At 33.4% G+C, this 25,938-nt stretch overlaps 1 protein-coding gene and 1 pseudogene across 1 annotated transcript; one reads left to right on the forward strand and one right to left on the reverse strand.

The window, feature by feature from the left end:
* The first annotated feature begins 1,153 nt into the window (after positions 1-1,153).
* LOC138313337 (uncharacterized) lies at positions 1,154-4,083 on the forward strand. Its single transcript, XM_069253825.1, is given in 2 exon segments — positions 1,154-2,120; positions 2,122-4,083. Coding segments are annotated over 2 exon segments (2,064 nt in total). The 5' UTR covers positions 1,154-1,205; the 3' UTR covers positions 3,271-4,083.
* A 9,058-nt stretch (positions 4,084-13,141) lies between these two features.
* Positions 13,142-17,980, reverse strand: LOC138313338 (uncharacterized; annotated as a pseudogene).
* Between the last annotated feature and the right edge of the window lie 7,958 nt (positions 17,981-25,938).

Consider the following 25,938-nt stretch of genomic DNA (forward strand, 5'->3'; position numbering starts at 1 on the left):
CACACTATGTTTGAAACGAATGAAATATCTAGAAATAACATTTATATAGGTATTTTCTCATATCCACGTCTAATACTGGTTGTGTCGCCCGAGGTTGTACGTATATTACATATGGCTACCCATGCAACACAGCCTCGTGACGTCACAGGGTTAATAAACTTTATTTACTTTAAATAGGTGTAGATACATAAAGATAAATATTTGGAAACCTCAAATAGCATAATCATTTATTACCGAATCTAAATTAGCAGCACAATAATAGATGAAGCTACATGAAGATAAAGATATGGAAATTAAAGTTTTTAAAGCACTATGCTATTGATAACTGACAAATGTGTACTTAAACGCCTACTACCTTTCCGAAACGACATTTTATTTTTGAAAATGGGAATGTAAAACGAGATTGATGATTTTGTAGAATCGCAAATTTATTAGCTTACCGTTAATACTACATTTAAAATCTTTAAATGATTTAATTAAAATATAATAAATCTAAGTTTTCATAACACGGGTCGTCTTGTGTTTCCCACAGTCGTCCTTAATACCCCGCATTTGTTGATTATCACTGCGCCAGATCAGACGGCAAAACAGCAAAATAATCTGCACTGTTAACATCGATTACACAAGCATTTGTTTGGTATTGTAACTTCATCTTAGGACATCAATATATATTTTCTTATGTTATTATAATTGTTTTAAGAAGTATAAAGAAGTTAGAAAGTTTTGTTTCGGAATAGTAGTAGTCCTTTTTATTATTCACATGGTCAACGTAATTGATAATTTAATTACACATCTACTTTGCAAAACACTAGTACTTAAAGTGGTGACGGAAAAGCCATTTTAAACTGTAATTTGTTTAATTGTATTCCGTATATATAATTGAAACACACACCTGTAATGCATAGCCATATATGTTATAAGTTCTGTTCATGATTTGCAATGGGATCGACATGTAAAATTGATAATGGAATTTGTGAAAAACCATTTTAATATAATTATTCTACTTCCATGAATGTTTCCAATACAATTATATGGGATGTATTCCCATTTTCAAATAAAATAAACATTTAATAAATGTATAAGTGTTTTGTGTTAGACATATCTTAAATTGTAATTATTTACACCGTTATACCATGGGCGAATTGTTAATGATACGTTGTAATAAGATATTGTTTGACTATATTTACAGAATATTAATAGCAAAGATGGCTGGTCAGAATGAGATTGATGAGTACAAGAAATCCTGGATACTTTACCATGTTATGAATAATTGGATTGGCAGCGAGGAATTAATGGAAATCAGAAGAAAAGGGGTCATTTTAAAAGATTTAGGAATAAACACAGAAAAACAACTCTCTTTTTGTATGTTTAGTACAGGAAGTACGAGTGAAGGAATTTCTATGAAAGGTTCGGACAGCGACGTCATGACAATTTTAAAAGATGTCGTAGTATTGTGTCGGGACCAGAGGGATAATACATACATGTCAAACAACCGAGATGATATGTCAGTACTACGGGCTAAACATACTGATAGTAGACCTGGTTACGTGGCACTGAAACTTGTTTACCTGGGCCGTGGTTGTCCATCAGAGTTGATTAAGTCTATTGTACCAGTACACGATCAATTCTTCATATCCAGTGAAGAATATAGACGGGCATATACTGACATAATCAAACGTTTGTCAAAAGCAGATTTCAAAATGCATGGACCTGCATCAACTTTCACGGGGGAAAAAAGAAAGTTTGCAAACGAAGTTGATTGTGTACAAGCATTCAGATATCCTTATTGGCCAAAGGAGGCATTAGAGTGGGTAATCAGACCACGCCCCAATGGATGGCCAAATGAAGCATTGAGAGAAGAGATAGTAAATGATGGCTGTTATCTAGTCCCTGTTGGAGATAAAACATCCGCATACACATTTCTTCAATGGAGGATTTCGTTAGCAACAGCTGAAAGGAAGCTCGTTTACTCTCTAACTCACGTACAGTTTTTGGTATATTGTCTTCTTAAGTACTTCCTCAAACAGATATCTGATATTTTAAGCCAGTTATTGGGAGATACGGATATACTGTCATCCTATATCATGAAAACAGTTATATTCTATGCTGTGGAAAAAAACGCCAGATACCTTGTGGCAGGAGAAACACACATTTCTTTGTTTCATGCTGTGTTTAAACATTTTGATTACTTGGGTAAAGGCTGGATATTGTCCAAATTACTTCATCCGAAATAACAACATGTTCCTTGGTAAAGTCTATGGTGAAAATCAACAAAAACTCCTATGCTTTCTGATTGATCTCCATGATATGAAATGGGGATGTCTTTCTGTTGGAACATTCATAGAACCAACTATAGGATATTGTGTGGGAAGGGCGATTAGTGGATATTGGAAAAATCTACAAAAACTACCCTCAAAGTTAGAGAGAAAGCAAGATATGGAGATATTGAATGCTACGAAGCAATGTGCAGCCGTAAGTGTCTTGGATACACTTCCAGATTCATTGACACTCATGTGTAAGTCAACGTCGGACTTGGATGAATTCATCTATTACATTCTTACCATAAACGGACTTTCAAATGCAGCACAAGATGAATTTGATGGGTACATGTCTCACAGAAAAAACAAGGAGAAATACAAATCTTTAAGGAAACGCATGGTATTACTCGCACCAAATGCTTCGGTTTGTTCAAGTCCAGGAAAACTAGAACTAGCATCATTTTACTACCAGACCGGGAACTACAGGAACACATTATGTATGTGTGGTCATATGACCTCATCATTTAAACTGTACGCTTATGCAGCTATCAATGAACAGAAGAAGTATGAACACATGTATTGTTGTCATGGTTACACCATACTCAAGAAATACCAGGAGGCATTTGCATCGCCATTATATGTGCTTCAAAAGTATTCACGCTTCCATCCGCTCAAATTGCTTCAAATCACAAAATTATTACGCGGATGTTTTCTTCTTATTCCTCCACTCCCATACGCTTTGTTCCTGACCTTCCTTTGTTACCATGAAATTGGAGACACCAAAAGACGTGACGCGGCGTTGGTTGACCTCCGGTCTGTCAAGTATGACGAGAACCAAGGAGGCGATGAGTACTGGGTAGTCCATAATATGTTGGGGATCTGTTACGAAATAGTCGGGGACAACCAAAGGGCACTCAGAGAATACAGAGAATTTCTTACTGTCGAGACTTTTGACCAATATTGTAATCCTGCCAAAGAAATGATAAAACGTTTACAGCAATCTCCATACTGACAACTACATATTATCTAAATTGGAAGTAGGTCATAATTTCCTGGAAAAGACGGTTTCTCTTTGGAGTGTAACCTATCATACGTATTGTCTCTGGTTGTATCGTAAGGTTGTTCGCCAATAACACTATTGTCTGTAGTATGAGAATTCAGACTATCGTATGTCTCTGGCGTGTCTGTCTGTGTGTCTGTAATTCCTGGTGGTGGTCGACAATGGTCGTATCTGTCAAAGTCATTTCGAATTGTTTGATAATTTTCCGATGATTCGTTCCGCCTGACAGAGTTCTCCTCCAGATCATTGATGTCAGTGTAGTCATGGTTTTCAGTAGTAACATGTGTTGTCTGTGAAACAGGAAATAAAATACAAGTTATAGCACTCGCTTTGCACTTTATCTGTAGTTATTCCGTCTTTGCATATTACAGGGTTAACTCCCTTGGGGTAGGTATCCATTGTGACGTTATTATTTTGTGAGCGAAACTCCCATCATTTTCTCTGAAACGGTGTGACGTTATACTCGCATATATACATGACGTCACAATCAATACCTATCAATCAGGGCAGATAACTCTGTAATATCCAGATACGGATTACCTTGTCACAATTTTCCAAAGGAAACATAATTTACAATGCGTATAGACATAACAATCATATTTGCTATCATATATTATGCTTTGGTAATGATTTGAATTTAATCATATGAAGAACAAAAAAGATTCAGTTATGCCTCGTTCATGATATACTAGTATACATATATTGACATTGCTTTAAAAATATCGTTTATACTGATTCTATAATTACATAATACTCCATATCGTATTTATGTGGCTTACATTTTCATTATCCTTGAATAAATTTTGATTCATTTTCACTTTTTACTGTTTTTCTTTTATTTACTTATGCTACCTTTATATCTGCATTATTTCATTTAAAGAAGTTAGATTTTAAAAAATCAACGTGCCTAATGATTTATGTATTTTTTTTACCAAACGTTATCTTATTTGTATGACCTAATTTAAATTGTCTCACTCTCCCACATAGCTTACCTTATTATTGCCATTTTTATTGTCTTTGTTAAGGCGTTTTGACCTGTAACAGTATACAAGAGATCCCAGAGGGATCTTGGCGCCCACCTAAGAACGATCTTTGTCTGACAAAGGAAAGAGGGATCTTTTCTCTGCTTTTCAAGCTTTTACTACATATTACTACACATGGAGTTTCAGAAAGATCCTTTGACTGCTTTCTGAGATATATAACAGTAACAAACTTCAATTATCAAAATCCTAGATGGCTACCTGTCGGCCATCTTGTTCACCGATCGGTCCTAAAATGCAACCTGCACATACAATTTGAGACAGATCCCTTCAGTACATTCTTAGACATAGCGGAAAAAAAATTCAAACCAGGGACCTAGGGGAACCTGCACATGAAATTTGAGACAGATCCCTTCAGTACTTTCTAAGAAATAGTGGTAACAAGCTTCAACTATCAAAATCCAAGATGGCGTCCTGTCGGCCATCTTGTTCACCGATCGGTCTGAAAATGCAATATGCACAACTAAACCCCTAGGGGAACCTGCACATGCAATTTGATACAGATCCCTTGAGTACTTTCTGAGAAATAGTGGTAACAAGCTTTAACTATCAAAATCCAAGATGACGGCCTGTCGGCCATCTTGTTCATCGATCGGTCCCAAAATGCAATTTGTACAACTAGGCCCCTAGGGAAACCAGCACATGCAATTTTAGACAGATCCCTTCAGTACTTTCTGAGAAATAGCGGTAACAAACTTCAATTGTCAAAATCCAAGATGGCGGCCTGTCGGCCATCTCGTTAACCGATTGGTCCCAAAATGCAATATGCACAACTACGCCCCTAGGGGAACTTCCATGTAAAATTTGAGAAAGATCCCTTCAGTACATTCTGAGAAATAGCGGTAACAAACTTTAACTATCAAAATCCAAGATGGCTGCCTGGCGGCCATTTTGTTGACCGATTGGCCTGAAAATACAATATGCACAACTAAATTACATATGAAATTTGAGAAACATCCCTTCAGTACTTATAAAAATAGCGGTAACAAGAATTGTTAACGGACGGAAGGACGGACGGACGGACAAAAAGCGATTTGAATAGCCCACCATCTGTTGCTGGTGGGCTAAAAATGCTATATAATATCAAAATGTTAGTAACGTTACAATGAAGACACTATTTTATTTATGACATACATAACTACTAAAACGTAAATTCTTTAGTCTGTTAAAATACTTTCCTCTATAGAAGGTTTCAACTGTAGATGTACCGTAATGTTCACTGTGACTACGTCTAGAATACTACAACATTACATGTTGTTGTTGTTAAATTCTGTTTGATAACCATTGTGCACACCGATTCCAACATCGAAGGATGATGACGTCAGTCATATGATTTAGTGATTATCATACTAGCAACTCCACGTCATAATTATATTGATGTCAGGGTGGCAAAATATCAGAATGATGTCACAGTCACAGTGATGTAAGAGTCATCATATATATGGACAATGTCGTGGTTATGATTTCATTGCAACATATTTATCATGTACTCAGATGAAATCTGACGCTATGTGTTAGCTTTATCAAAAGACTGATTTTCATTATACCATGTTGATGAAGATCTGATGGCACTCGGTGAGAGTTTATGCCTCAATAATTGCCATACAAAAGTAGTTGTCAGTCAAATAGAAACCATCTCTCAGGTACGCTCAGTTGCCATGACACCGACTATTGTGGCTTTGTCGTCGTGTCAATACTACTAGTAAATGCCGACACAGGACCATTATAGCTTCTACGTAAGTAAATCAAATTTGAGTTTCATAATTTGCAACGCTGAAATTTAATTTACTGACGTCAAGGATTATAAGTCATGAACGTCCTTGCTTACGTAAAGGTCATCTGAGCATGACCTCTGAATGGCCATTGGCCATCGTCAAATCCTCATCAACCAAGTATATATTGGTATAGAATAAAGATATGCACTAGTATCTTAATTATGTTGGTCATGGTTATTTATACTATATCGATATATTAATAAAATAAACTGATAAATAAGTATACTGATATTGCGAAGTAGACGTACTTTTTGCGATGAATGTACAGCACCAACAGAATTACAATTACAATGGCTATAGCACCTATTCCCACTGCTAGTCCCACTGCTAGGGCAGTTTGGTCATCACTGCTATTGCCTGGTGTCTGGACAGGAGAGGCTGAAGGTGTTGTGGTAGGGTTGTCGACTGAGACAGATACTGGATTCTCCGGTGTTGAACTTAGAATTTCGTCAGACATATTGTCTGTAAAAATAAGCATTACCTGGATAAACCCTGTAATATATAAACTTAATAGCAATATCTACAAATTGAATGTAAACGTAAATGGCGATTATTAACTTATCCAACAATATGCAACCTCAATATCAATATAATACAATGTATGATATAATATGCCTAAATATTGTCTAAACAGCAATATTCTTCAGTATATAACTAAATTAGCAATATCCTAATAGTCTGAACTCACTATTATTGGCCATTTCATACAATATGAATCCAACAAAAGAGGAAAAAATAAACGATGCAATCAAGAGATATATAATATGAATCCCAATACCAGTATCCAGTACTTTGAATAACGTTATACCGATATCCTACTTTTTTAAGCCAAAATACAGACACCCTTCTCTTTATAAGCTTAATATCGAAATGTAACGTATAACCAAGCCATAGCAAAACTCTTCTAAAAAATAAGTAGAAAAGAATTCCAGATCACCAGTAAATACAAGCTTGATTTTTTTTTTAAATTTTGATTAATATTGTTATCAAAGTGCATTAATTAACATCTTTTAAAAGAATTCATGCTACAAATACTTATTACTCATCAATTCTGAATATTTAGTTTCGATTGACACTTTCTCATTGAATCTCGCTTTAACACCATATTGCTTATTCAAATATAATCTGTAAAATATTAAATTAGATGGGCAATGTAATAATTAGTTTCAAAATGTGAGGTCAATAACTTAATATTTTGACCTCTATTTGGGAATGTTACTTCTCTCTATTTACCTTCATCTGTACATGCCTTGAATGTAGCAGCACACCCTTCACGTACGTAAATAAAACTGTCATTATGACCATAATCATGTCCAGGAGTACAGCTTACTGACGGTGCCACTGTATCATTTTTAATGCTTAAACACTTGATTGGCCGAATGTATTCTTCGACTGGACATGATTGATCTTGGAATACAACACGATCAAATAAGCTATGGCATTCAACTTCATCACATGTTAGTGAATCTGTAACAGAATGTAAAAGGTGGTAAGACATTGTCCATTAAAAAACCCATTTAACGTGATGTTACCCTAATTGGAACAAAACCATTGCTGAATGGGATGATTATACGGTGGCCCATATACGCCTTGTCAATATACACTTAAGCAACATAGTTTTTGACAGTAGTTTCACACAAAAACGTTGGCAGCAACCACAAAAGCAGTCGTTTTTTGTCAAGTGTTGCATTTCGTCAACGCTGTTGCGGCCCTATACGCCTGTCACTTTTCTAACGTTGCTTTGGTGTAATTAACATTCCTTCTTGATAACACTCGGCAGTCTGATGGTACACAGGTGGTATTAAACGATAAGCAGGTAACCTCCTTTCCCTTACCCCCAATATCCCCTTGCCCCATAATTGATTAGTGTGGTTCAAGTCAGACTCAAATCAGTAAAATAATTTACAGTTTATTTACATATTATATACAAAGTCACTTACAATGAGATCGACAAAACATATCAGCTCAAACATTGTGTTCTCCATAAAAACGACCTGAACTGTGTAACCAAACGTCTCTCTAATTATCAAGACAATAGATCGCATTAATCTTGCTTACCTAGCCTACTAGAATCACACTCTCCCCACACCTTACTGTTGACAGATCCATGCCAGCACTGATACAGAACTTGGTTAGCCGGGAATATAATCAGATAAAACAATACACTTAAAACTTATTAATTTCAATTTTATACACGGTCACTCTCTCACATTAGATTAAATATTGTTTCCGTGCTTTGAGTGCCATTTCATTTTTTTCTTAAAAAATGCTTCTTCTTTGTAATCTTTCTAAACCCATAAAAAGGAATGTTAAGTATCCCAAAGCAACGTTAGCAAAAGTGACGGGCGTATACGGGCCAACACAGCGTTGACAAAATAAACTAAAAGCAAAGAAAAATTTGACAAAAAAGAATTTTACAACACTTGAAAATCGACAGCTTTTGTGTTTGCTGACAACGTTTTTGTGAGAAACTACTGTCAAAACTATTTTGCTTTAGTGTATATTGACAAGGCATATATGGACCATATGTGACTTATATAAATGAAAAATAAATGTTTGAACTTTCCTTAAATGAATCAAAACATTTCTTATTACGTCTGGATATTTATTAATCTAACCTTAGTTAGGAGATGTTCCATTTTGGTTACTCAAACCTGCTGAAACACAGGGTTGGACGAGTGTCAATGTATGCACTACTGACAAGTCAACAATCATGAAAATAAAACTGAAGACATTTATTTGTGGAATATTAATAGAAAAATCTGGATTCAAACACTCGGTATAAATTTAAGCATCTATCATAAGAATCAGATAAATGGCGAGAAAAGGTGTGATAGTTCGCTTGATATCTGTAGATGTAGATATAACTGTACATATTACAATTACAATGTATGCCTTTACCTCTATCTGGGAGTCTAAAATATCACAGGTAAGGTATTTTTTAACATTTCAAATCTTATTATTGATTTTCATAGAATATACAGTACATTTACATTGGATGTACAATGTACCTTACTTACCTAGCTGTCTAGCTACACTCGTAAAAATGACAATACAACCACAATAATACCGATTTCATACCTTCTTGAAAGATGATAATATATATTTTTAAAATTAATGTCTATTTCTGTAATGCTTCAAGACTACATTATATTGATACATATATTTTAAAACAGTTCTTACCGTCATCTTCACATAGTTTGTAATATATCTCACCCATACTGAAACACAATAAGTCGATACTTTGTATCACCTGATAGAGTGAGCCAGGGGAAACCCTAATACACCACCTGACTTACTCAGTCATGTGTATCACGACGTAATTCATCCGAATTACAAAATGATGATACAGTCTAAGGTTTATGATCCTTTAAATCGTTCGATAACATTTTCGAACAAACACCTGGCATCAAGGTCCTGGAAATGTACTGCAAATTTTCCGAATTAACATGGCTGGCTACTTACCTATATGGTCCGTATCCCCACAAAGGCAAACTTTACACAAAAATATGTAGTTAAATACATATACTAAATTATAGAACATTAGCTGAAAAAGCGTTTCCACTTTATCAAGAGTGCTATTTTATCTAAAATTAAGAATTGAGATCGATATAATAATTGACTTTAAAGTAGATGTTGTACGTAGAGAATTAACAAACAACAGCGATAAAAGATCTGTAAATCGTGTCACTATCGGTACTGATCTCAATAATTGCAGTTGAAAATTAAATTTCACAAGGATTCACGTAGTTTCTTCCTTTTAGATTTCTGTTGTAATGTGAAAAATCTTTAGAAGTTGACAAAAATATACATTTACCTTGAAATACAACAACTAAATTATTATATAAATGAAAAATGTTCTGAGGTAATTTGATAGATTAAACTATTCTTATCCTGATGATTTTCAATTAAGGTTAATAACAACACTAATTTGTCTGTCCCTATGCCGACCAGCTTTGACTAATTTTCTTGATAATCATTAAGGTAATGACTATACCCAGTGGCTCAGTGCATGGTTACTGCCCAGATTCCAAAATGACTTTTGACCTGGGTTCGAGGGGTCGAAGATTTGAATATCTTTTTATGGGGTTATCCTCATATCCTTTAAAACTCGAGGGATCATTGTGGTGGAGCTTGAAGTTTTGTGGTAGATACGTGATTCCAGTAATATTGAAAACATATTGTTTATATCTGTGGTTCCAAAGCAACAAAGGAAACATATACTGTGTTTCTACCCATTGATTATTTAAAACCGTATAGCCGATTTTTTCTTCTTCAAAATTTCGCGGTACACTTATTACATAACTATTATGTATTAATTAAGACCAACTGCAAGATTTTAATCAGTTGAAATTCATCTACCTTTCCGAAACAAAACTAGAACACCAAACAGATTTTCTGCACAATCTAAGTAAACAATGAAGATTCGTTTCGCTGAATTGCCGTCTGGTGTTGGAATTATAATCAAGTAAACCGCAGTAATAATAAAATATTATACTACCCGCATTATGAAAATTGGCATTTGGTTTTAATTATATGGTTAGATTAATTAGATAATGTAGTATAAAAGGTAATTAGCAAATAACTTTTGCGACTTTACAAAATAATCAATCTCGTTTTATATTCCTGTTTTAAAAATCAAAAGTGGTTTCGGAAAGGTACAAATAGAAAGAAACATTCCTATCTTTATTGCCTTCTATGTCTGTCCATTGAATAGTCATAAATACTTCATAACTTTCTAAACGTATAACTTATTTATACATCAACGTAAAATGAAACATCATATCATATACTTTCATCTTTGAGATATAAAGATATGAAATTAATTTCCTATTTAAGAAAAAAACCAAGACAAAACCTATCCACCCGTATATTTTCCCATTACTGTTCCGATGCGGAAGTTTCACAAGCTTATAGCAGTTCTCACGACTCAGTGCCCTTTCGGGTTGTCTGATTCAGTCTAAAGCAATTTCAGAATCTATAAAAACTTGAAATAGGTTTAAGATATTGTAATTGGTCCTGTAAACGCTGTTATTATCGATATAAACACAGTTTTATGAGTCATTTGATACTTTATTTGTACGACGTGTGTAGGTTATCCCCTTATATATATATATATATTAAGTACGTGAGTAAATTGAAATACAACAAAAAAGAAACCTTCTTAAAACCGAACCATTCCTGAAACCGAAAATGCTGTAACGGAATTCTAGTGCAGTGAGCCACATTCCAGTTTAAAGTTCAAAGGAAACGTCTCGACACGATACAGCGGAAATACCAGTGTTAGATGCATGTAAAATGAAAATAGGAAAATTTGAGGGAGTTTTATAAATGTATCACATAGACGCTGATGAGGAAATAAAGTTTTTGATATTTGGAATGTATTTCTAAACATTGATATTGTTGAGTATTCCGGTATTGCCTATGGATTCATCAATATTATCTATTAAAAATTGATATGTGGTTTATGCGACATGACACTGTTATATAACATTGACTTCAAAAATAACTATGAATTGTCATAGAATGAAAAAAATTGTTTTATTATTAACAGTTAAGTGTAAATGAGATAAATTCGATGTATGCCAAGGTCCCTTTACGGTCATTTGTCACTTTAAGATAGTGACCAGCTAGAAAAGAAAAAGAAATAAAATATGATATTGCAGTGAAGGATTTTAAGATTTTCCCATCCTCGATATTCCAGGGGTTCCGATCACTTACGATCTCTACACCCCTGGACTATCTCATAGTAAAACTGGAGGCAACAGAATAGAATAGGTAATTTATTAGTCATTTGATTTTGAAAGTGACCAGCTAGAAAAGAAAAAAATGATATTGGAGAGTAGGATTTTAGATTTTACCGTTTTTTAAAAAAAATAAAGTTTCTTGTATTTTTCGATATTTCGATAAAACTGATGAAGACAGTTGACATAATTTTGATTACTTAAAGGTTATATCATCCTCGATATTCCAGTGGTTACCATCATTGTCTTCAAATCCACTCCTGGGTTATGTCATAGCTAAACTGACTGTGTTCAGTTTGGTCCTTTGGCGTATAGAAATAGAATCAAATAACAGTGCACTGTGGTTGACTGTGTGGCTTTTAAGTTGGACGTCGCTGTCTCTGTAATCTTCAAAGGAAGTCTCTGCAGGCCTGTGATTGGTCAGTTGTTTTCTCCTAAACTGCATCCAGTTTTTAAAGGACAGTGCAAGTAATCTTGGAGTATCGAGGATGAGGCTATTCTTGCATAGGGAATACATACACAGACCTGCTTAGCGGTTTATTTAGAGTACACTCAGATTTTTGTGCTATATTTCCATAACATAAAAAATTTAGTGAAGTTTATCCTTAAATAAAAAAACACACACACTTTTTGTCTCTCCACTGTTATCATATATTATGCAGGAAATCTTGCATATGTTTGGTGTTGTAACCTCATCTTAGGCCCTCGATATATATTTTCTGATGTAATTAATGTTTTCAAAAACCTTTATGTTTTGCTCTTGAAAGGTAGTGGGCCTTTAATATTTAGTTGGTACACCCGAAAAAAGGATCACGTCAACCCGAGTTTCACGTTGCTCACAAACGTTTTATTTGTTTCTCGTAATCATACGAACTATCGAAATGGTTATTTTCCAGAGTAATCCTCTATTTAATTAATATACATAATATACTGTAAACCAACATTCATTCATGAGCTGTACAGGTCACCATCATTTAGCAAAATATATTAAGTTTTCACGATCATATAACTCATTGACAACATACAAAAAATCGTTGAAAGGAAAAATATTATTATAGATTTTGGTATTTAAAATGATTGATGTTGAGGATTCAACCATTAACACTTTCTGCATCAGTAGAAAGCTTAGAGACGCTGAAACAGATGTAATCCACAGATGTGTATTAAAATGCACCAATATCCCAGTGAATTCCTATAATGAGTGCAATAGAGAAGCCCTTTACCTGGTAACATTTGGTACCGGGTATTGCTAGAAAATAAACATTCATTTTGTCTAAATAGAAAGCACTTCGTAATATCCCGGAATCGACGATTTCTCTTTAGAGTGTAACCTATCGCACGTATTGTCTCTGGTTGTGTCGTAAGGTTGTTCGCCAATTACACTATTGTCTGTAGTATGAAAATTCAGACTTTCGTATGTCTCTGGCGTGTCTGTCTGTGTGTCTGTAATTACTGTTGGTGGTCGACAATGGTCGTATCTGTCAAACTCGTCTCCAATTGTTTGATAATTTCCCGATGATTCATTCCGCCTGACAGAGTTCTCCTCCAGATCGTTGATGTCAGTGTATTCATATTTATCAGTAGTAACATGTGTTGGCTGTGAAACAGGAAACAAATTACAAGTTATAGCACTCGCTTTGCACTTGATCTGTAGATATTCCGTCTTTGCATATTACAGAGTTAACTCCCTTGGAGTAGGTATCCATTATGACGTCATTATTTTGTGAGCGAAACTGATGCCGTTTTCTCCGAAAAGTCTGACGTTATGCTCGCATACATATGACGTCACAATCAATACCTACCAGTAAAGGCATATAACTCTGTAATTTCCAAATACGGATTAGCTTGCCAAAATTTTCCAAAGGAAACACAATTTACAATACGTGTTGATATAGCTATTTTTATTTCGTATCATATTTTATTTCCATACTTATGCTTGGGAAATGATCCAGAGCACAAAAGATTTAACTATGCCTGGTTCATGATAGATACATATTCTGATAATCATTCAACTTCATTAATTCGTTCTTAATGTTATTTTTTAAAAAGAATCGTCTAAAACTGATTCTATATTAACATAATATCATCTTGATTAGAGAAAATTTTGATGCATTGTCACTTTTTACTTTTTTTACTTATACTTTTCATTCTTTTGGTAAAGAAGACCTTATCTTTATCATTTCATTAGCATAAGTTAGATTTTAAAAAATCAATGTGCTCAATAATTTATCTAAAATTGTTCACCCAACGTTATCTTATTTGTATGACCTAATTATTTTTCCTCTCTCCCACATAACTTACATTATTAATGACATCTCCATTGTCTTTGTTAAGGTGTTTTGACCTGTAACAGTACACAGTGCTATATTATATCAAAATATTAGTAACTTTACAATGAGGACATTTTATAACATATCTATTAAAACGTAAATACTTTAGTCTGTTTAAATACTTTCCTCTATGGAAGGTTTCAACTGTTCATGTACAGTAATGTTCACTGTGACTACGTCCAGAATACTACAGCATTACATTTTTTAGTGATTATCATACTAGCAACTCCACGTCATAATTATATTGATGTCAGGGTGGCAAAATATCAGAATGTCACAGTGATGTAAGAGTCATCATATATATGGACAATGTCGTGGTTATGATTTCATTGCAACATATTTATCATGTACTCAGATGAAATCTGACGCTATGTGTTAGCTTTATCAAAAGACTGATTTTCATTATACCATGTTGATGAAGATCTGATGGCACTCGGTGAGAGTTTATGCCTCAATAATTGCCATACAAAAGTAGTTGTCAGTCAAATAGAAACCATCTCTCAGGTACGCTCAGTTGCCATGACACCGACTATTGTGGCTTTGTCGTCGTGTCAATACTACTAGTAAATGCCGACACAGGACCATTATAGCTTCTACGTAAGTAAATCAAATTTGAGTTTCATAATTTGCAACGCTGAAATTTAATTTACTGACGTCAAGGATTATAAGTCATGAACGTCCTTGCTTACGTAAAGGTCATCTGAGCATGACCTCTGAATGGCCATTGGCCATCGTCAAATCCTCATCAACCAAGTATATATTGGTATAGAATAAAGATATGCACTAGTATCTTAATTATGTTGGTCATGGTTATTTATACTATATCGATATATTAATAAAATAAACTGATAAATAAGTAAACTGATAATGCGAAGTAGACGTACTTTTTGCGGAGACTGTACAGTACCACCAGAATTATAATTATAATGGCTATAGCACCTATTCCCACTGCTAGTCCCACTGCTAGGATAGTTTTGTCATCACTGCTATTGCTGGTGTCTGGACAGGAGAGGCTGAAGGTGTTGTGGTAGGGTTGTCGACTGAAACAGATATTGGATTCTCCGGAGTTGAACTTAAAATTTCATCAGACATATTGTCTGTAAAAATAAGCACCTATATTCCCGAGGTGTTGAACCCTTCAATACTTGTTCGTACTGAATACTTTTTTTCTTTTCAATTTCCATTTTCACAATGGCTTAATCAATTTCAAGGCACAGACCCATTAAATTATGTCACTGAGTTTATATAATAATTATTTTTTTCTTTGTTTTCATACCAAATCTGGCTTTCTGATTGGCCAATAATGCTTTCGCATACCACTATGAAAAAAAATCAAGAACGCGGATTCACACAGTTTGAAAACAATTTTTTTTCATACCCCGATTAAATTAAAAAATAGTGACATCAATGCTTAAATGAAAAACAATATCTTTGAGTGTGTAACCTGAATATGTAAAATATAACGTAAATAGCAACTATCCTACTACTAAGTTTATTACCTGGATAGTCCCTGTAATATATAAACTTAAAAGCAATATCTACAATGTAAATGTAAATGGCAATTGTAAACTTATCTAATAATATGCAACCTTAATAGCAATATAATATAACACTATTTCATATGTGGATATGAAGGATAGGGATATTCTACCCGAGAGTCACAAAATGTTGTAAAAACCGAAGCTTGCCGAGGGTTTTGCAACATTTTGTGATCCCGAGGGTGGAATATCCATATCCTTCATATCCACTTATGAAAGAGTATTTTTCTTTCATACCTCGTCGTTTTATTGCAATTTTATAACTATAATATCCCGCCATTTTGAAATAAATTCGAAGATATCCACGACAGTCAATTTTCCATACATGAACAATTACGTGATATTTTCAACACAAATTCCGTTGTTTGCATCTTTTATAGTGAAACTAGTCATATTTGTGAAAAAATGTTAAAATTTTACCGAGGAAATAGAAATTTTGTTGACGCCGTGACGTCACGAGGCTTTATTGCATGGGTAGCCATGTAATACAGCCTTAGGCGACATGAGTGTATTACCTTAGACCAGCCATAATTACACCCGTAGGTATGAAAGGATACAATGTATGATATAATATGTCTAAATATTGTCAAAACAGCAATATCCTTCAGTATATCACCAAATTAGCAATATCCTGATAGTCTGAACTCACTAGTATTGGCCATTCCATACAATACATTCCAACAAAAGAGGAAAAAATAAACAATGCAATCAAGAGATATATAATATGAATCTTAATACCAGTATCCAGTACTTTGAATGACGTTATACCGATATCCTACTATTTTAAGCCAAAATACAGACACCCTTCTCTTTATAAGCTTAATATCGAAGTGTAACGTATAACCAAGCAATAAAACTCTTCTAAAATATAAGTAGAAAAGAATTCCGGATCACCAGTAAATACAAGCTTAACATTTTTTTAAATCTTGATTAATATTGTTATCAAAGTGCATTATTTAAACATCTTAAGAATTCATGCTACAAATACTTATTACCCATCAATTCTGAATATTTAGTCGATTGACACTTTCTCATTGAATCTCGCTTTAACACCATATTGCTTATTCAAATATAATCTGTAAAATATTAAATTAGATGGGCAATGTAATAATTAGTTTCAAAATGTGAGGTCAATAACTTAATATTTTGACCTCTATTTGGGAATGTTACTTCTCTCTATTTACCTTCATCTGTACATGCCTTGAATGTAGCAGCACATCCTTCACGTACGTAAATAAAACTGTCATTATGACCATAATCATGTCCAGGAGTACAGCTTCCTGACGGTGCCACTGTATCATTTTTAATGCTTAAACACTTGATTGGCCGAATGTATTCTTCGACTGGACATGATTGATCTTGGAATACAACACGATCAAATAAGCTATGGCATTCAACTTCATCACATGTTAGTGAATCTGTAACAGAATGTAAAAGGTGGTAAGACATTGCCCATTCAAGAAAAGCAGTTAACGTGATGTTACCCTAATTGGAACAAAACCATTGCTGAATGGGATAATTATGATATGTGACTTATATAAATGAAAAATGATGTTTGAACTTTCCTTAAACGAATTAAAGCATTTCTTATTATGTCTGGACATTCATTAATCTAACATTATTAAGGAGGTGTTCCATTTTGGTTACTCAAACCTGCTGAAACACAGGGTTGGACGGAGTATGCTTCAAAGCTCGCTATTTATAAATATATGCACTACTGACAAGTCAACAATCATGAAAATAAAACTGAAGACATCTATTTGTGGAATATTAATAGAAAAATCTGGATTCAAACACTCGGTAGAAATTTAAGCATCTATCATAAGAATCAGATAAATGGCGAGAAAAAGTTTGATAGTTCGCTTGTTATCTGTAGATGTAGATATAACTGTACATATTACAATTACAATGTATGCCTTTACCTGTATCTGGGGGTCTAACATATCACAGGTAAGGTATTTCAACTTTTCAAATCTTATTATTGATTTTCATAGAATATACAGTACATTTACATTGGATGTACAATGTATCTTACTTACCTAGCTGTCTAGCTACACTCGTAATAATGACAATACAACTACAATAATACCGATTTCATACCTTCTTGAAAGATAATATATATTCTTAAATCAATGTATATTTCTGTAAAGCTTCAAGACTACATTATATTGATACATATATTTTAAAATAGTTCTTACCGTCATCTTCACATAGTTTGTAATATATCTTACCCATACTGAAACACAACAAGTCGATAATTTGTGTCACCTGATAGAGTGAGCCAGGGGAAACCCTAATACACCACCTGACTTACTCAGTCATGTATATCTGATGGCCTTGAAGAACTAGAGCAATATGGGCGCCGTAACTCTTTACGTTTTCACAACGTGCCTCTCACCACGGATGATCTAGGTAAAACTGACTCTATTATTGTAAAGCTTGTTAATGAAAATCTTCACAATGAAGACGTCGCCATTACAATTGATGAAGAAGACATAAACAGATCCCACATCATCGGTAAAATCAACAAGGCAGGGAAAGCACAACTCATATGTAGATTTCGGAACTGGAAAATTAAGAACAAAATTTACAAAGCAAAATCTCTTCTTAAAAACAATGCAAATAAAATCTTCATCACTGAAGACCTTACAAAAGCCAGACAGGAGCTGATTCAGCACCTTTCCCAATCTCGGATGGACGGTAACGTCGTGTCATTCTGGTCTATGGACGGACGGATCTTCGTTAAGCGAAACACCAACAGCCCCAAAATTCTCATTCGATCTCATGAAGAAATAGACAAACTAAACACCTAGAGTTAAACTATCTACATAGTCATATGCATGTCATCACACTTGTTTTGTTTTTAGTGTAATCATGTATAATCATCATGGTATCATCAGATACATGTAGATATAAACTGTGTCATCTAATGGCAGATACATGTAAATATTAACTGTGTCATCTGATGGTAAGCCAATCTAATGTACACACAGACCTGTATACCGTGTCAACGATTATAAAAAGTCATAAGTATATAGATATGTATACAGTGTCGTCAATTATAAATGTAAATGTATATATATGTATACTGTGTCAACAATTATAAAGGTATCAGTATATAGATATGTATACCGTGTCGTAATTATAAAGGTATCAGTATATAGATATGTATACCGTGTCGTCAATTATAAAGGTATCAGTATATAGATATGTATACCGTGTCGTCAATTATAAAGGTATCAGTATATAGATATGTATACCGTGTCGTCAATTATAAAGGTATCAGTATATAGATATGTATAGCGTGTCGCCAAATTATAAAGTAATCAGTATATAGATATGTATACCGTGTCGTCAATTATATATATATATGTATAGCGTGTCGTAAATTATAAAAGGTATCAGTATATAGATATGTATACCGTGTCAACAATTATTAAGGTATCAGTAATATAGATATGTATACCGTGTCAACAATTATTAAGGTATCAATATATAGATATGTATACCGTGTCGTCAATTATAAAGTTATCAGTATATAGATATGTATACTGTGTCATCATTTATAAGGTATCATTATATATGTATAGATATGTTGACCGTGTCAACATCCACCAGGTATCAATATCTAGATATATATTAAGGATATGAATACAACAATTCTCAGACTCTCATTTTATAACCAGATTGTCAGTTAGTTTAATTTATTGTATAACTCCCCGTGTTTCAAATTTTCAGTCGAGTTAAATGTTTCTGTACATATTGTTTTCCTTCGGGAGTTTTATTTTATTCTCACCTGTTTGCTATGTTGTTTTTGTTTCTAATTCTAACACCTGTACCCAAGCATGTCTGATAGTAGTATATGTACTTGTAGTCCACAGGGATTGTCGCCCAATGTTTTTGTTTGTGTATCTTGATGTTCATTGATATATCTATGTATAGGGCGGCAATAGGGCTACACTATATCAAATGTTACTCTGTCCAAGCATACTCACACACTTTCTATAATATCCATGAGTACTTTTCTTTATTTAATATATATACATTGTTATCTTCAATAATGAAGGCTTATATCCTGACCTATGTCCTTATCACACTGCAGTCGGTATTACCTAGCACCAATTTAGTAATTATTCTTCTTCTTATTCTCTTTCTATGTAATGATATCGAAACAAATCCAGGTCCGGAAAGTAACAGGGAAATATCATTGTTTCACCTAAATAGCAGAAGCGTTCGAAACAAAATATCTTATGTAGAATGTTTAGCGCATGAATATCAAGTGATATCTATTACAGAAACTCATCTGGACGCAAACTATGAAACTTCAAATTTAACAATAGATGGGTTTCATGAACCCGTGAGACTAGACAGAAACAGCCACGGTGGCGGAGTTATGGTTTATGTATCTAATGAAATACACTTCAATAGAAGGCGAGATTTAGAATTTAATCAAGGTGAAGTTATATGGTTAGAACTAGTAACTGATAAGTCGACTATATTATTATGTACAATTTACCGCCCTCCAGGTATATCAAGTGTTAGATTCTGGAATGATTTTCAAAACTCTATTGATAGTGCATTTTCTATCAGCACTAATGTAGTTATACAAGGTGATACTAATGTTGATTTCCTCACTGTAACGAATAGTAAACTCCATGATATTACCATGCTTTTTAATCTTGATAATGTAATTACTGAACCTACACGTATAACTGTAAACACCAGTACATTGATAGACCTTGTTCTCGTAAGTGATAATATCAAAGTAATTGAATCCTCTGTTTTACCTGTTGACGACGAAATTAGTGATCACTCCGCCACTGTCGCCGTAATAGAATTACCACAAAAAATATCTTGTGCTTTAACTCGAAATGTATGGATTTATAAAGATGCAAATTTTATTTTATTTAATAATCTTATTAGAGATTATCCTTGGAATGTTGTTTTAACTGCTGCTTCTACTTTAGACGAGTCATGTGAATTATTTACCTCAAAGTTTTTAGAGTTTGCCAAATCTAGTATCCCAATTAAACAGGTAACTATTAGAAAAAACGACAAGCCTTGGTTTACATCCGAACTCCGACTTGAAATTAGAAAAAGAAATAGATTACATGCTGTATTTCGTAAAAACAAAAGTAACTCTTCCCTGGAAAATTTTAAAGCTCAAAGAAACAAAGTAAATAACATGAAAAAACATGCCAAACTATCCTTTTACGCTAATGTTAATGGTTTGATTGATCTATTAGATGCGTCTGACTCAAAATCTTACTGGCGACTTATGCGCCGACTGATTGGCAAATCGGCTAATTCTGGAACTATCCCTGCATTGTATGACCCTGTCAGCAACTCTTTAGTACACGATGATAAAAGTAAAGCAAATGTCTTAAATAACTATTTTTGTTCTATAGCTAATATTGATGATGACCTAGATAGCCCTAGTTTTCCTTCACGATGCAACTCGTCTTTATCGTCCATTACAATTACCAAAACTGATATTCTTGATATCCTTAAATGTTTGAAATTAAATAAGGCAACAGGAATTGATACCATAAGTCATAACATGTTGAAAAACACTGCTGAAACTGTCTGCGAACCTCTTCTCATTTTGTTTAAGCGATCGCTACGTGAATGTAAGTTTCCTTCTGCGTGGAAATTAGCTACTGTTCTTCCACTATTTAAGAAAAATGAGTCATTTCTTCCTTCTAATTACCGACCTATCTCATTGTTAAGTTCTGTAGGTAAACTGTTCGAAAGAATTGTACACAAATACCTCCATAATTATCTAATAGATAACAATTTATTATATAAGTATCAATCTGGTTTTGTTAAAGGACACTCGACTGTTTATCAGTTAATAGAAATATACCATAATATATGCTCATCATTAGAAAATAAACAGCAAACCTGTATGACATTTTTTGATATATCGAAAGCTTTCGATAGAGTTTGGCACAGAGGTCTTTTAATAAAATTATATGCATATGGTATAAAAGGTAATATTCTCTCTTGGGTCAAAAATTATTTACTTGATAGAAAACAGCAAGTTATTTTAGGAAATTCTACTTCTTCTATTGGCTATTTAAAAGCGGGAGTTCCACAGGGCTCTGTCCTTGGTCCTCTGTTATTTTTAATATTTATAAACGATATAACTGACAATTTACTATCTCTTACAAGAATGTTTGCTGATGATACATCTCTATCATTTTCTTCAGATAATAACATAGAAATAGAACAGGTAATGAACTACGATTTAGCTTTAATTGAAGAGTGGTCTAACAAATGGAAAGTGACTTTTAATCCTTCGAAAACAGATGTAGTGCTTTTTCACTGTTCTAATAATCCTTTTAACATCAGTTTAATGTTTAATAATACACCATTACAAACTTCAGCTAATCACAAACATCTCGGGGTAACTTTAAATGAAAATTGCAAATGGACAGATCATGTAAATAATATAATCAAATCAGCTTCAAGACATATATCAGTATTACGGAAACTGAAATTTACTTTAAATAGAGATACGTTATCGAAATTATATATTGTTTTTATTAGACCTCTTATGGAATACGCATGTGAACTATGGGACGAATGTAATGTTACCAATTCTGACAAATTAGAAAAATTACAGTTAGAGGTTGCCAGAATTGTAACTGGTCTTCCAATATTTACTAGTCGACAGAGTTTATATTATGAGACTGGATGGGAAACATTAAGCAATCGTAGAAAATTCCGGAAACTTACATTACTTTACAAAATTCATAATAATCTTACCCCCTCCTATTTACATGACATTATGCCTAATCCAGTTCACACTGTTAGCAATTATAATTTGAGAAACCAAGAAAATTATACAATCCCAAGAATAAGACTAAGTTTATTTGAAAGATCATTTATACCTGATACAATAAAGCATTGGAATAATCTTGATACTGACACCAGATCTAGTAACACTATTTCAACATTTAAACGTAAAATTTCTTTTCAGGGGGAATGTGCTCCTAAGTTTTATTCTTCTGGCTGTAGAAAGTTAAATATGTTACATACAAGACTCAGGTATCGATGTAGTTCCTTAAATGCTGATCTCAAACGTATTAATTTGATTCCGTCACCACAGTGTATATGCTCATATGCAATAGAAGATGTAGAACATTATTTGTTAAATTGTCCATTATTTGATATTTCTAGAAATGCCTTCAAACATAAACTAGCGAACGATTTAAATTTAACTGAATTATCTGTAGATCTACTGCTATTTGGTTCGGAAGCACTTTCTTATAATGAAAACTGTTCTTTATTTTTATTAGTCCAAGACTTTATTAGCCATACTAAACGTTTTAATTAATATCATTTGTATCAAAATATCCGTTCATTCTTAATATTATGATATTATGGTGACACAGTCGATCGCATCCGAATATACAGGGAGCCTCAAGCTCGGAATTTCAGAGACAGGAACAGTGGTGTGTGCTTTACAGAAGAAGGAATAGACATTACGTGGTGCGGTGCTAGTTGCGTTTAGTTACAGTGTGTGTCATAGGGTATGCGGTCTACTGTGTCACCTACTCTATATCAACAATACTAGCTTATATATATATATGTGTGTTATTTTGTTACACTATTTAATTTTGTATCAGATATAGCCTTAATTTTAAAGAAATGTCAAATCAGTTTTATAATGTAAATGTAATTCTTATGGTGATATTTCATACAAATACATACTTTTATACGGACATGCGGGTACGGGTACTTCATAAAACGATATATGTTTTGTAATTCTTATCATAAATTTAAACCTTGATATTCTTCATCATCATTTTCTTAATATATTTGCGGTCATTATATATTTCATCATTTATGTATTACGGGAGAAGACGGACTATAAGTTATTCAACTTGTGTCTGATCCCATTTGTATATATGCAAATAAAATATGTTTAAATCAAATCATGTCTATCACGACGTAATTCATCCGAATTACAATGATGATATAGTCTAAGGTTTATGATCCTGTAAATCGTTCAATAACATTTTCAAACAAAACACCTGGCATTAAGGTCCTGGAAATGTACTGCAAATTTTCCGAATTAACATGGCTGGCTACTTACCTATATGGTCCGTATCCCCACAAAGGCAAACTTTACACAAAATATGTAGTTAAATACATATACTAAATTATAGAACATTAGCTGAAAAAGTGTTTCCACTTTATCAAGAGTGCTATTTTATCTAAAATCATAAATTGAGATGGATATAATATTTGACTTTAAAGTAGATGTTGTACGTAGAGAATTAATAAACAACAGCGATAAAAGATCTGCAAGTCATGCCACTATCGGCACTGATCTCAACAATTGATGTTTATAATTAAATTTCACAAGGATTTACGTAGTTTCTTCCTTTTAGATTTCTGTTGTAATGTAAAACTCTTTAGAGGTTGACAAAAATATACATGTACCTCGAAATACAACAAAAGAAATTATTATATAAATGAAAAGTTCTGAGGTAATTTGATAGATTAAACTATTCTTATCCTGATGATTTTCAATTAAGGTTAATAACAACACTAATTGGTCTGTCCCTATGCCAACCAGCTTTGACTAATTTTCTTGATAATCATTAAGGTAATGACTATACCCAGTGGCTCAGTGCATGGTTACTGCCCAGATTCCAAAATGACTTTTGACCTGGGTTCGAGGGGTCGAAGATTTGAATATCTTTTTATGGGGGTATCCTCATATCCTCCAATACTCGAGGGATCATTCTGGTGTAGTTTGAAGTTTTATGATACGTGATTCCAGTAATATTGAAAACATATTGTTTATATCTGTGGTTCCAAAGCAACAAAGGAAACATATACTGTGTTTCTATCCATTGATTATTTCAAACCGTATAGCCGATATTTGTTTTTCAAAATTTCATGGCACACGTATTATACAATTATTATCATGTATTAATTAAGACCAACTGCAAAATATTAATTACTTGGAATTCCTCTATCTTTCCGAAACAAAAAAGAAATTTCTTAAAAACAATTATAACAAAAGAAAAAATATATCGATGGCCTAAGATGAAGTTACAACAGCAAACAAATGCACTATTTCTTGCATAATCTATGTGAACAAAGAAGATTCATTTCGCTGAATTGCCGTCTGGCGTAGGAATGATAATGAACTAAAGCGCGGTAATTTATAAAACGACAGTGGGAAACATAATACATGTACGAATACGAATATGAAAATTAAATTAGATGGTTAGATTAATTAACTACGTATAGTATTGAAGGTAAGAAAATAGCTTTTGCGACTCTGCAAAAAAAATCAATCTCGTTTTACAAATAAAAAAATATAATTAAAAGCTGTTTCGAAAAGGTAGAGTGTCTTTAAGTCATATTCGCCTACAAATATAAACCGACTAGTAGGTTATCAATATAGTTGTCCGGGTTAGATAGAAAGATTCCTATATTTATTGTCTTCTATGTCTGTTCATTGAATAGTCAAGTCATAAATACTTTATAACTTTCTAAACTTATAACTTATTTATACATCGATGTAAATGAAACATCATATCATATACTTTCATCTATAAGATATAAAGATATGAAATTTATTTCTCCCTTTTTAAAAACCTATCCACCCGTTTATTTTCCCATTACTGGACCGATGCGGAAGTTTCACAAGCTTACAGCAGTTCTCACGACTCAGTGCCCTTTCGGGTTGTCTGCTTCAGTCTAAAGCAATTTCAGAATCTATAAAAACTTGAAATAGGTTGAAATATTGTAATTGGTCCTGTAAACGCTGTTATTATCGATATAAACAGTTTTGTGAGTCATTTGATACTTTATTTGTACGACGTGTGTAGGTTATGCAATTATATATATATATATATATAAAGTACGTGAATAAATTGAAATACAATAGACCTTCTCGAAAAGAAACCTTCTTAAAACCGAACCATTCCTGAAACCGAAAATGCTATAAAGGAATTCTAGTGTAGCGAGCCACATTCCAGTTCAAAGTTCAAAGGAAACGTCTCGACACGATACAGCGGAAATACCAGTGTTAGATGCATGTAAAATGAAAATAGGAAAATTTGAGGGAGTTTTATAAATGTATCACATAGACGCTGATGAGGAAATAAAGTTTTTGATATTTGGAATGTATTTCTAAACATTGATATTGTTGAGTATTTCGATAT

Source organism: Argopecten irradians, unplaced genomic scaffold, assembly GCF_041381155.1.
Source record: "Argopecten irradians isolate NY unplaced genomic scaffold, Ai_NY scaffold_0659, whole genome shotgun sequence".
Classification (NCBI taxonomy): domain Eukaryota; kingdom Metazoa; phylum Mollusca; class Bivalvia; order Pectinida; family Pectinidae; genus Argopecten; species Argopecten irradians.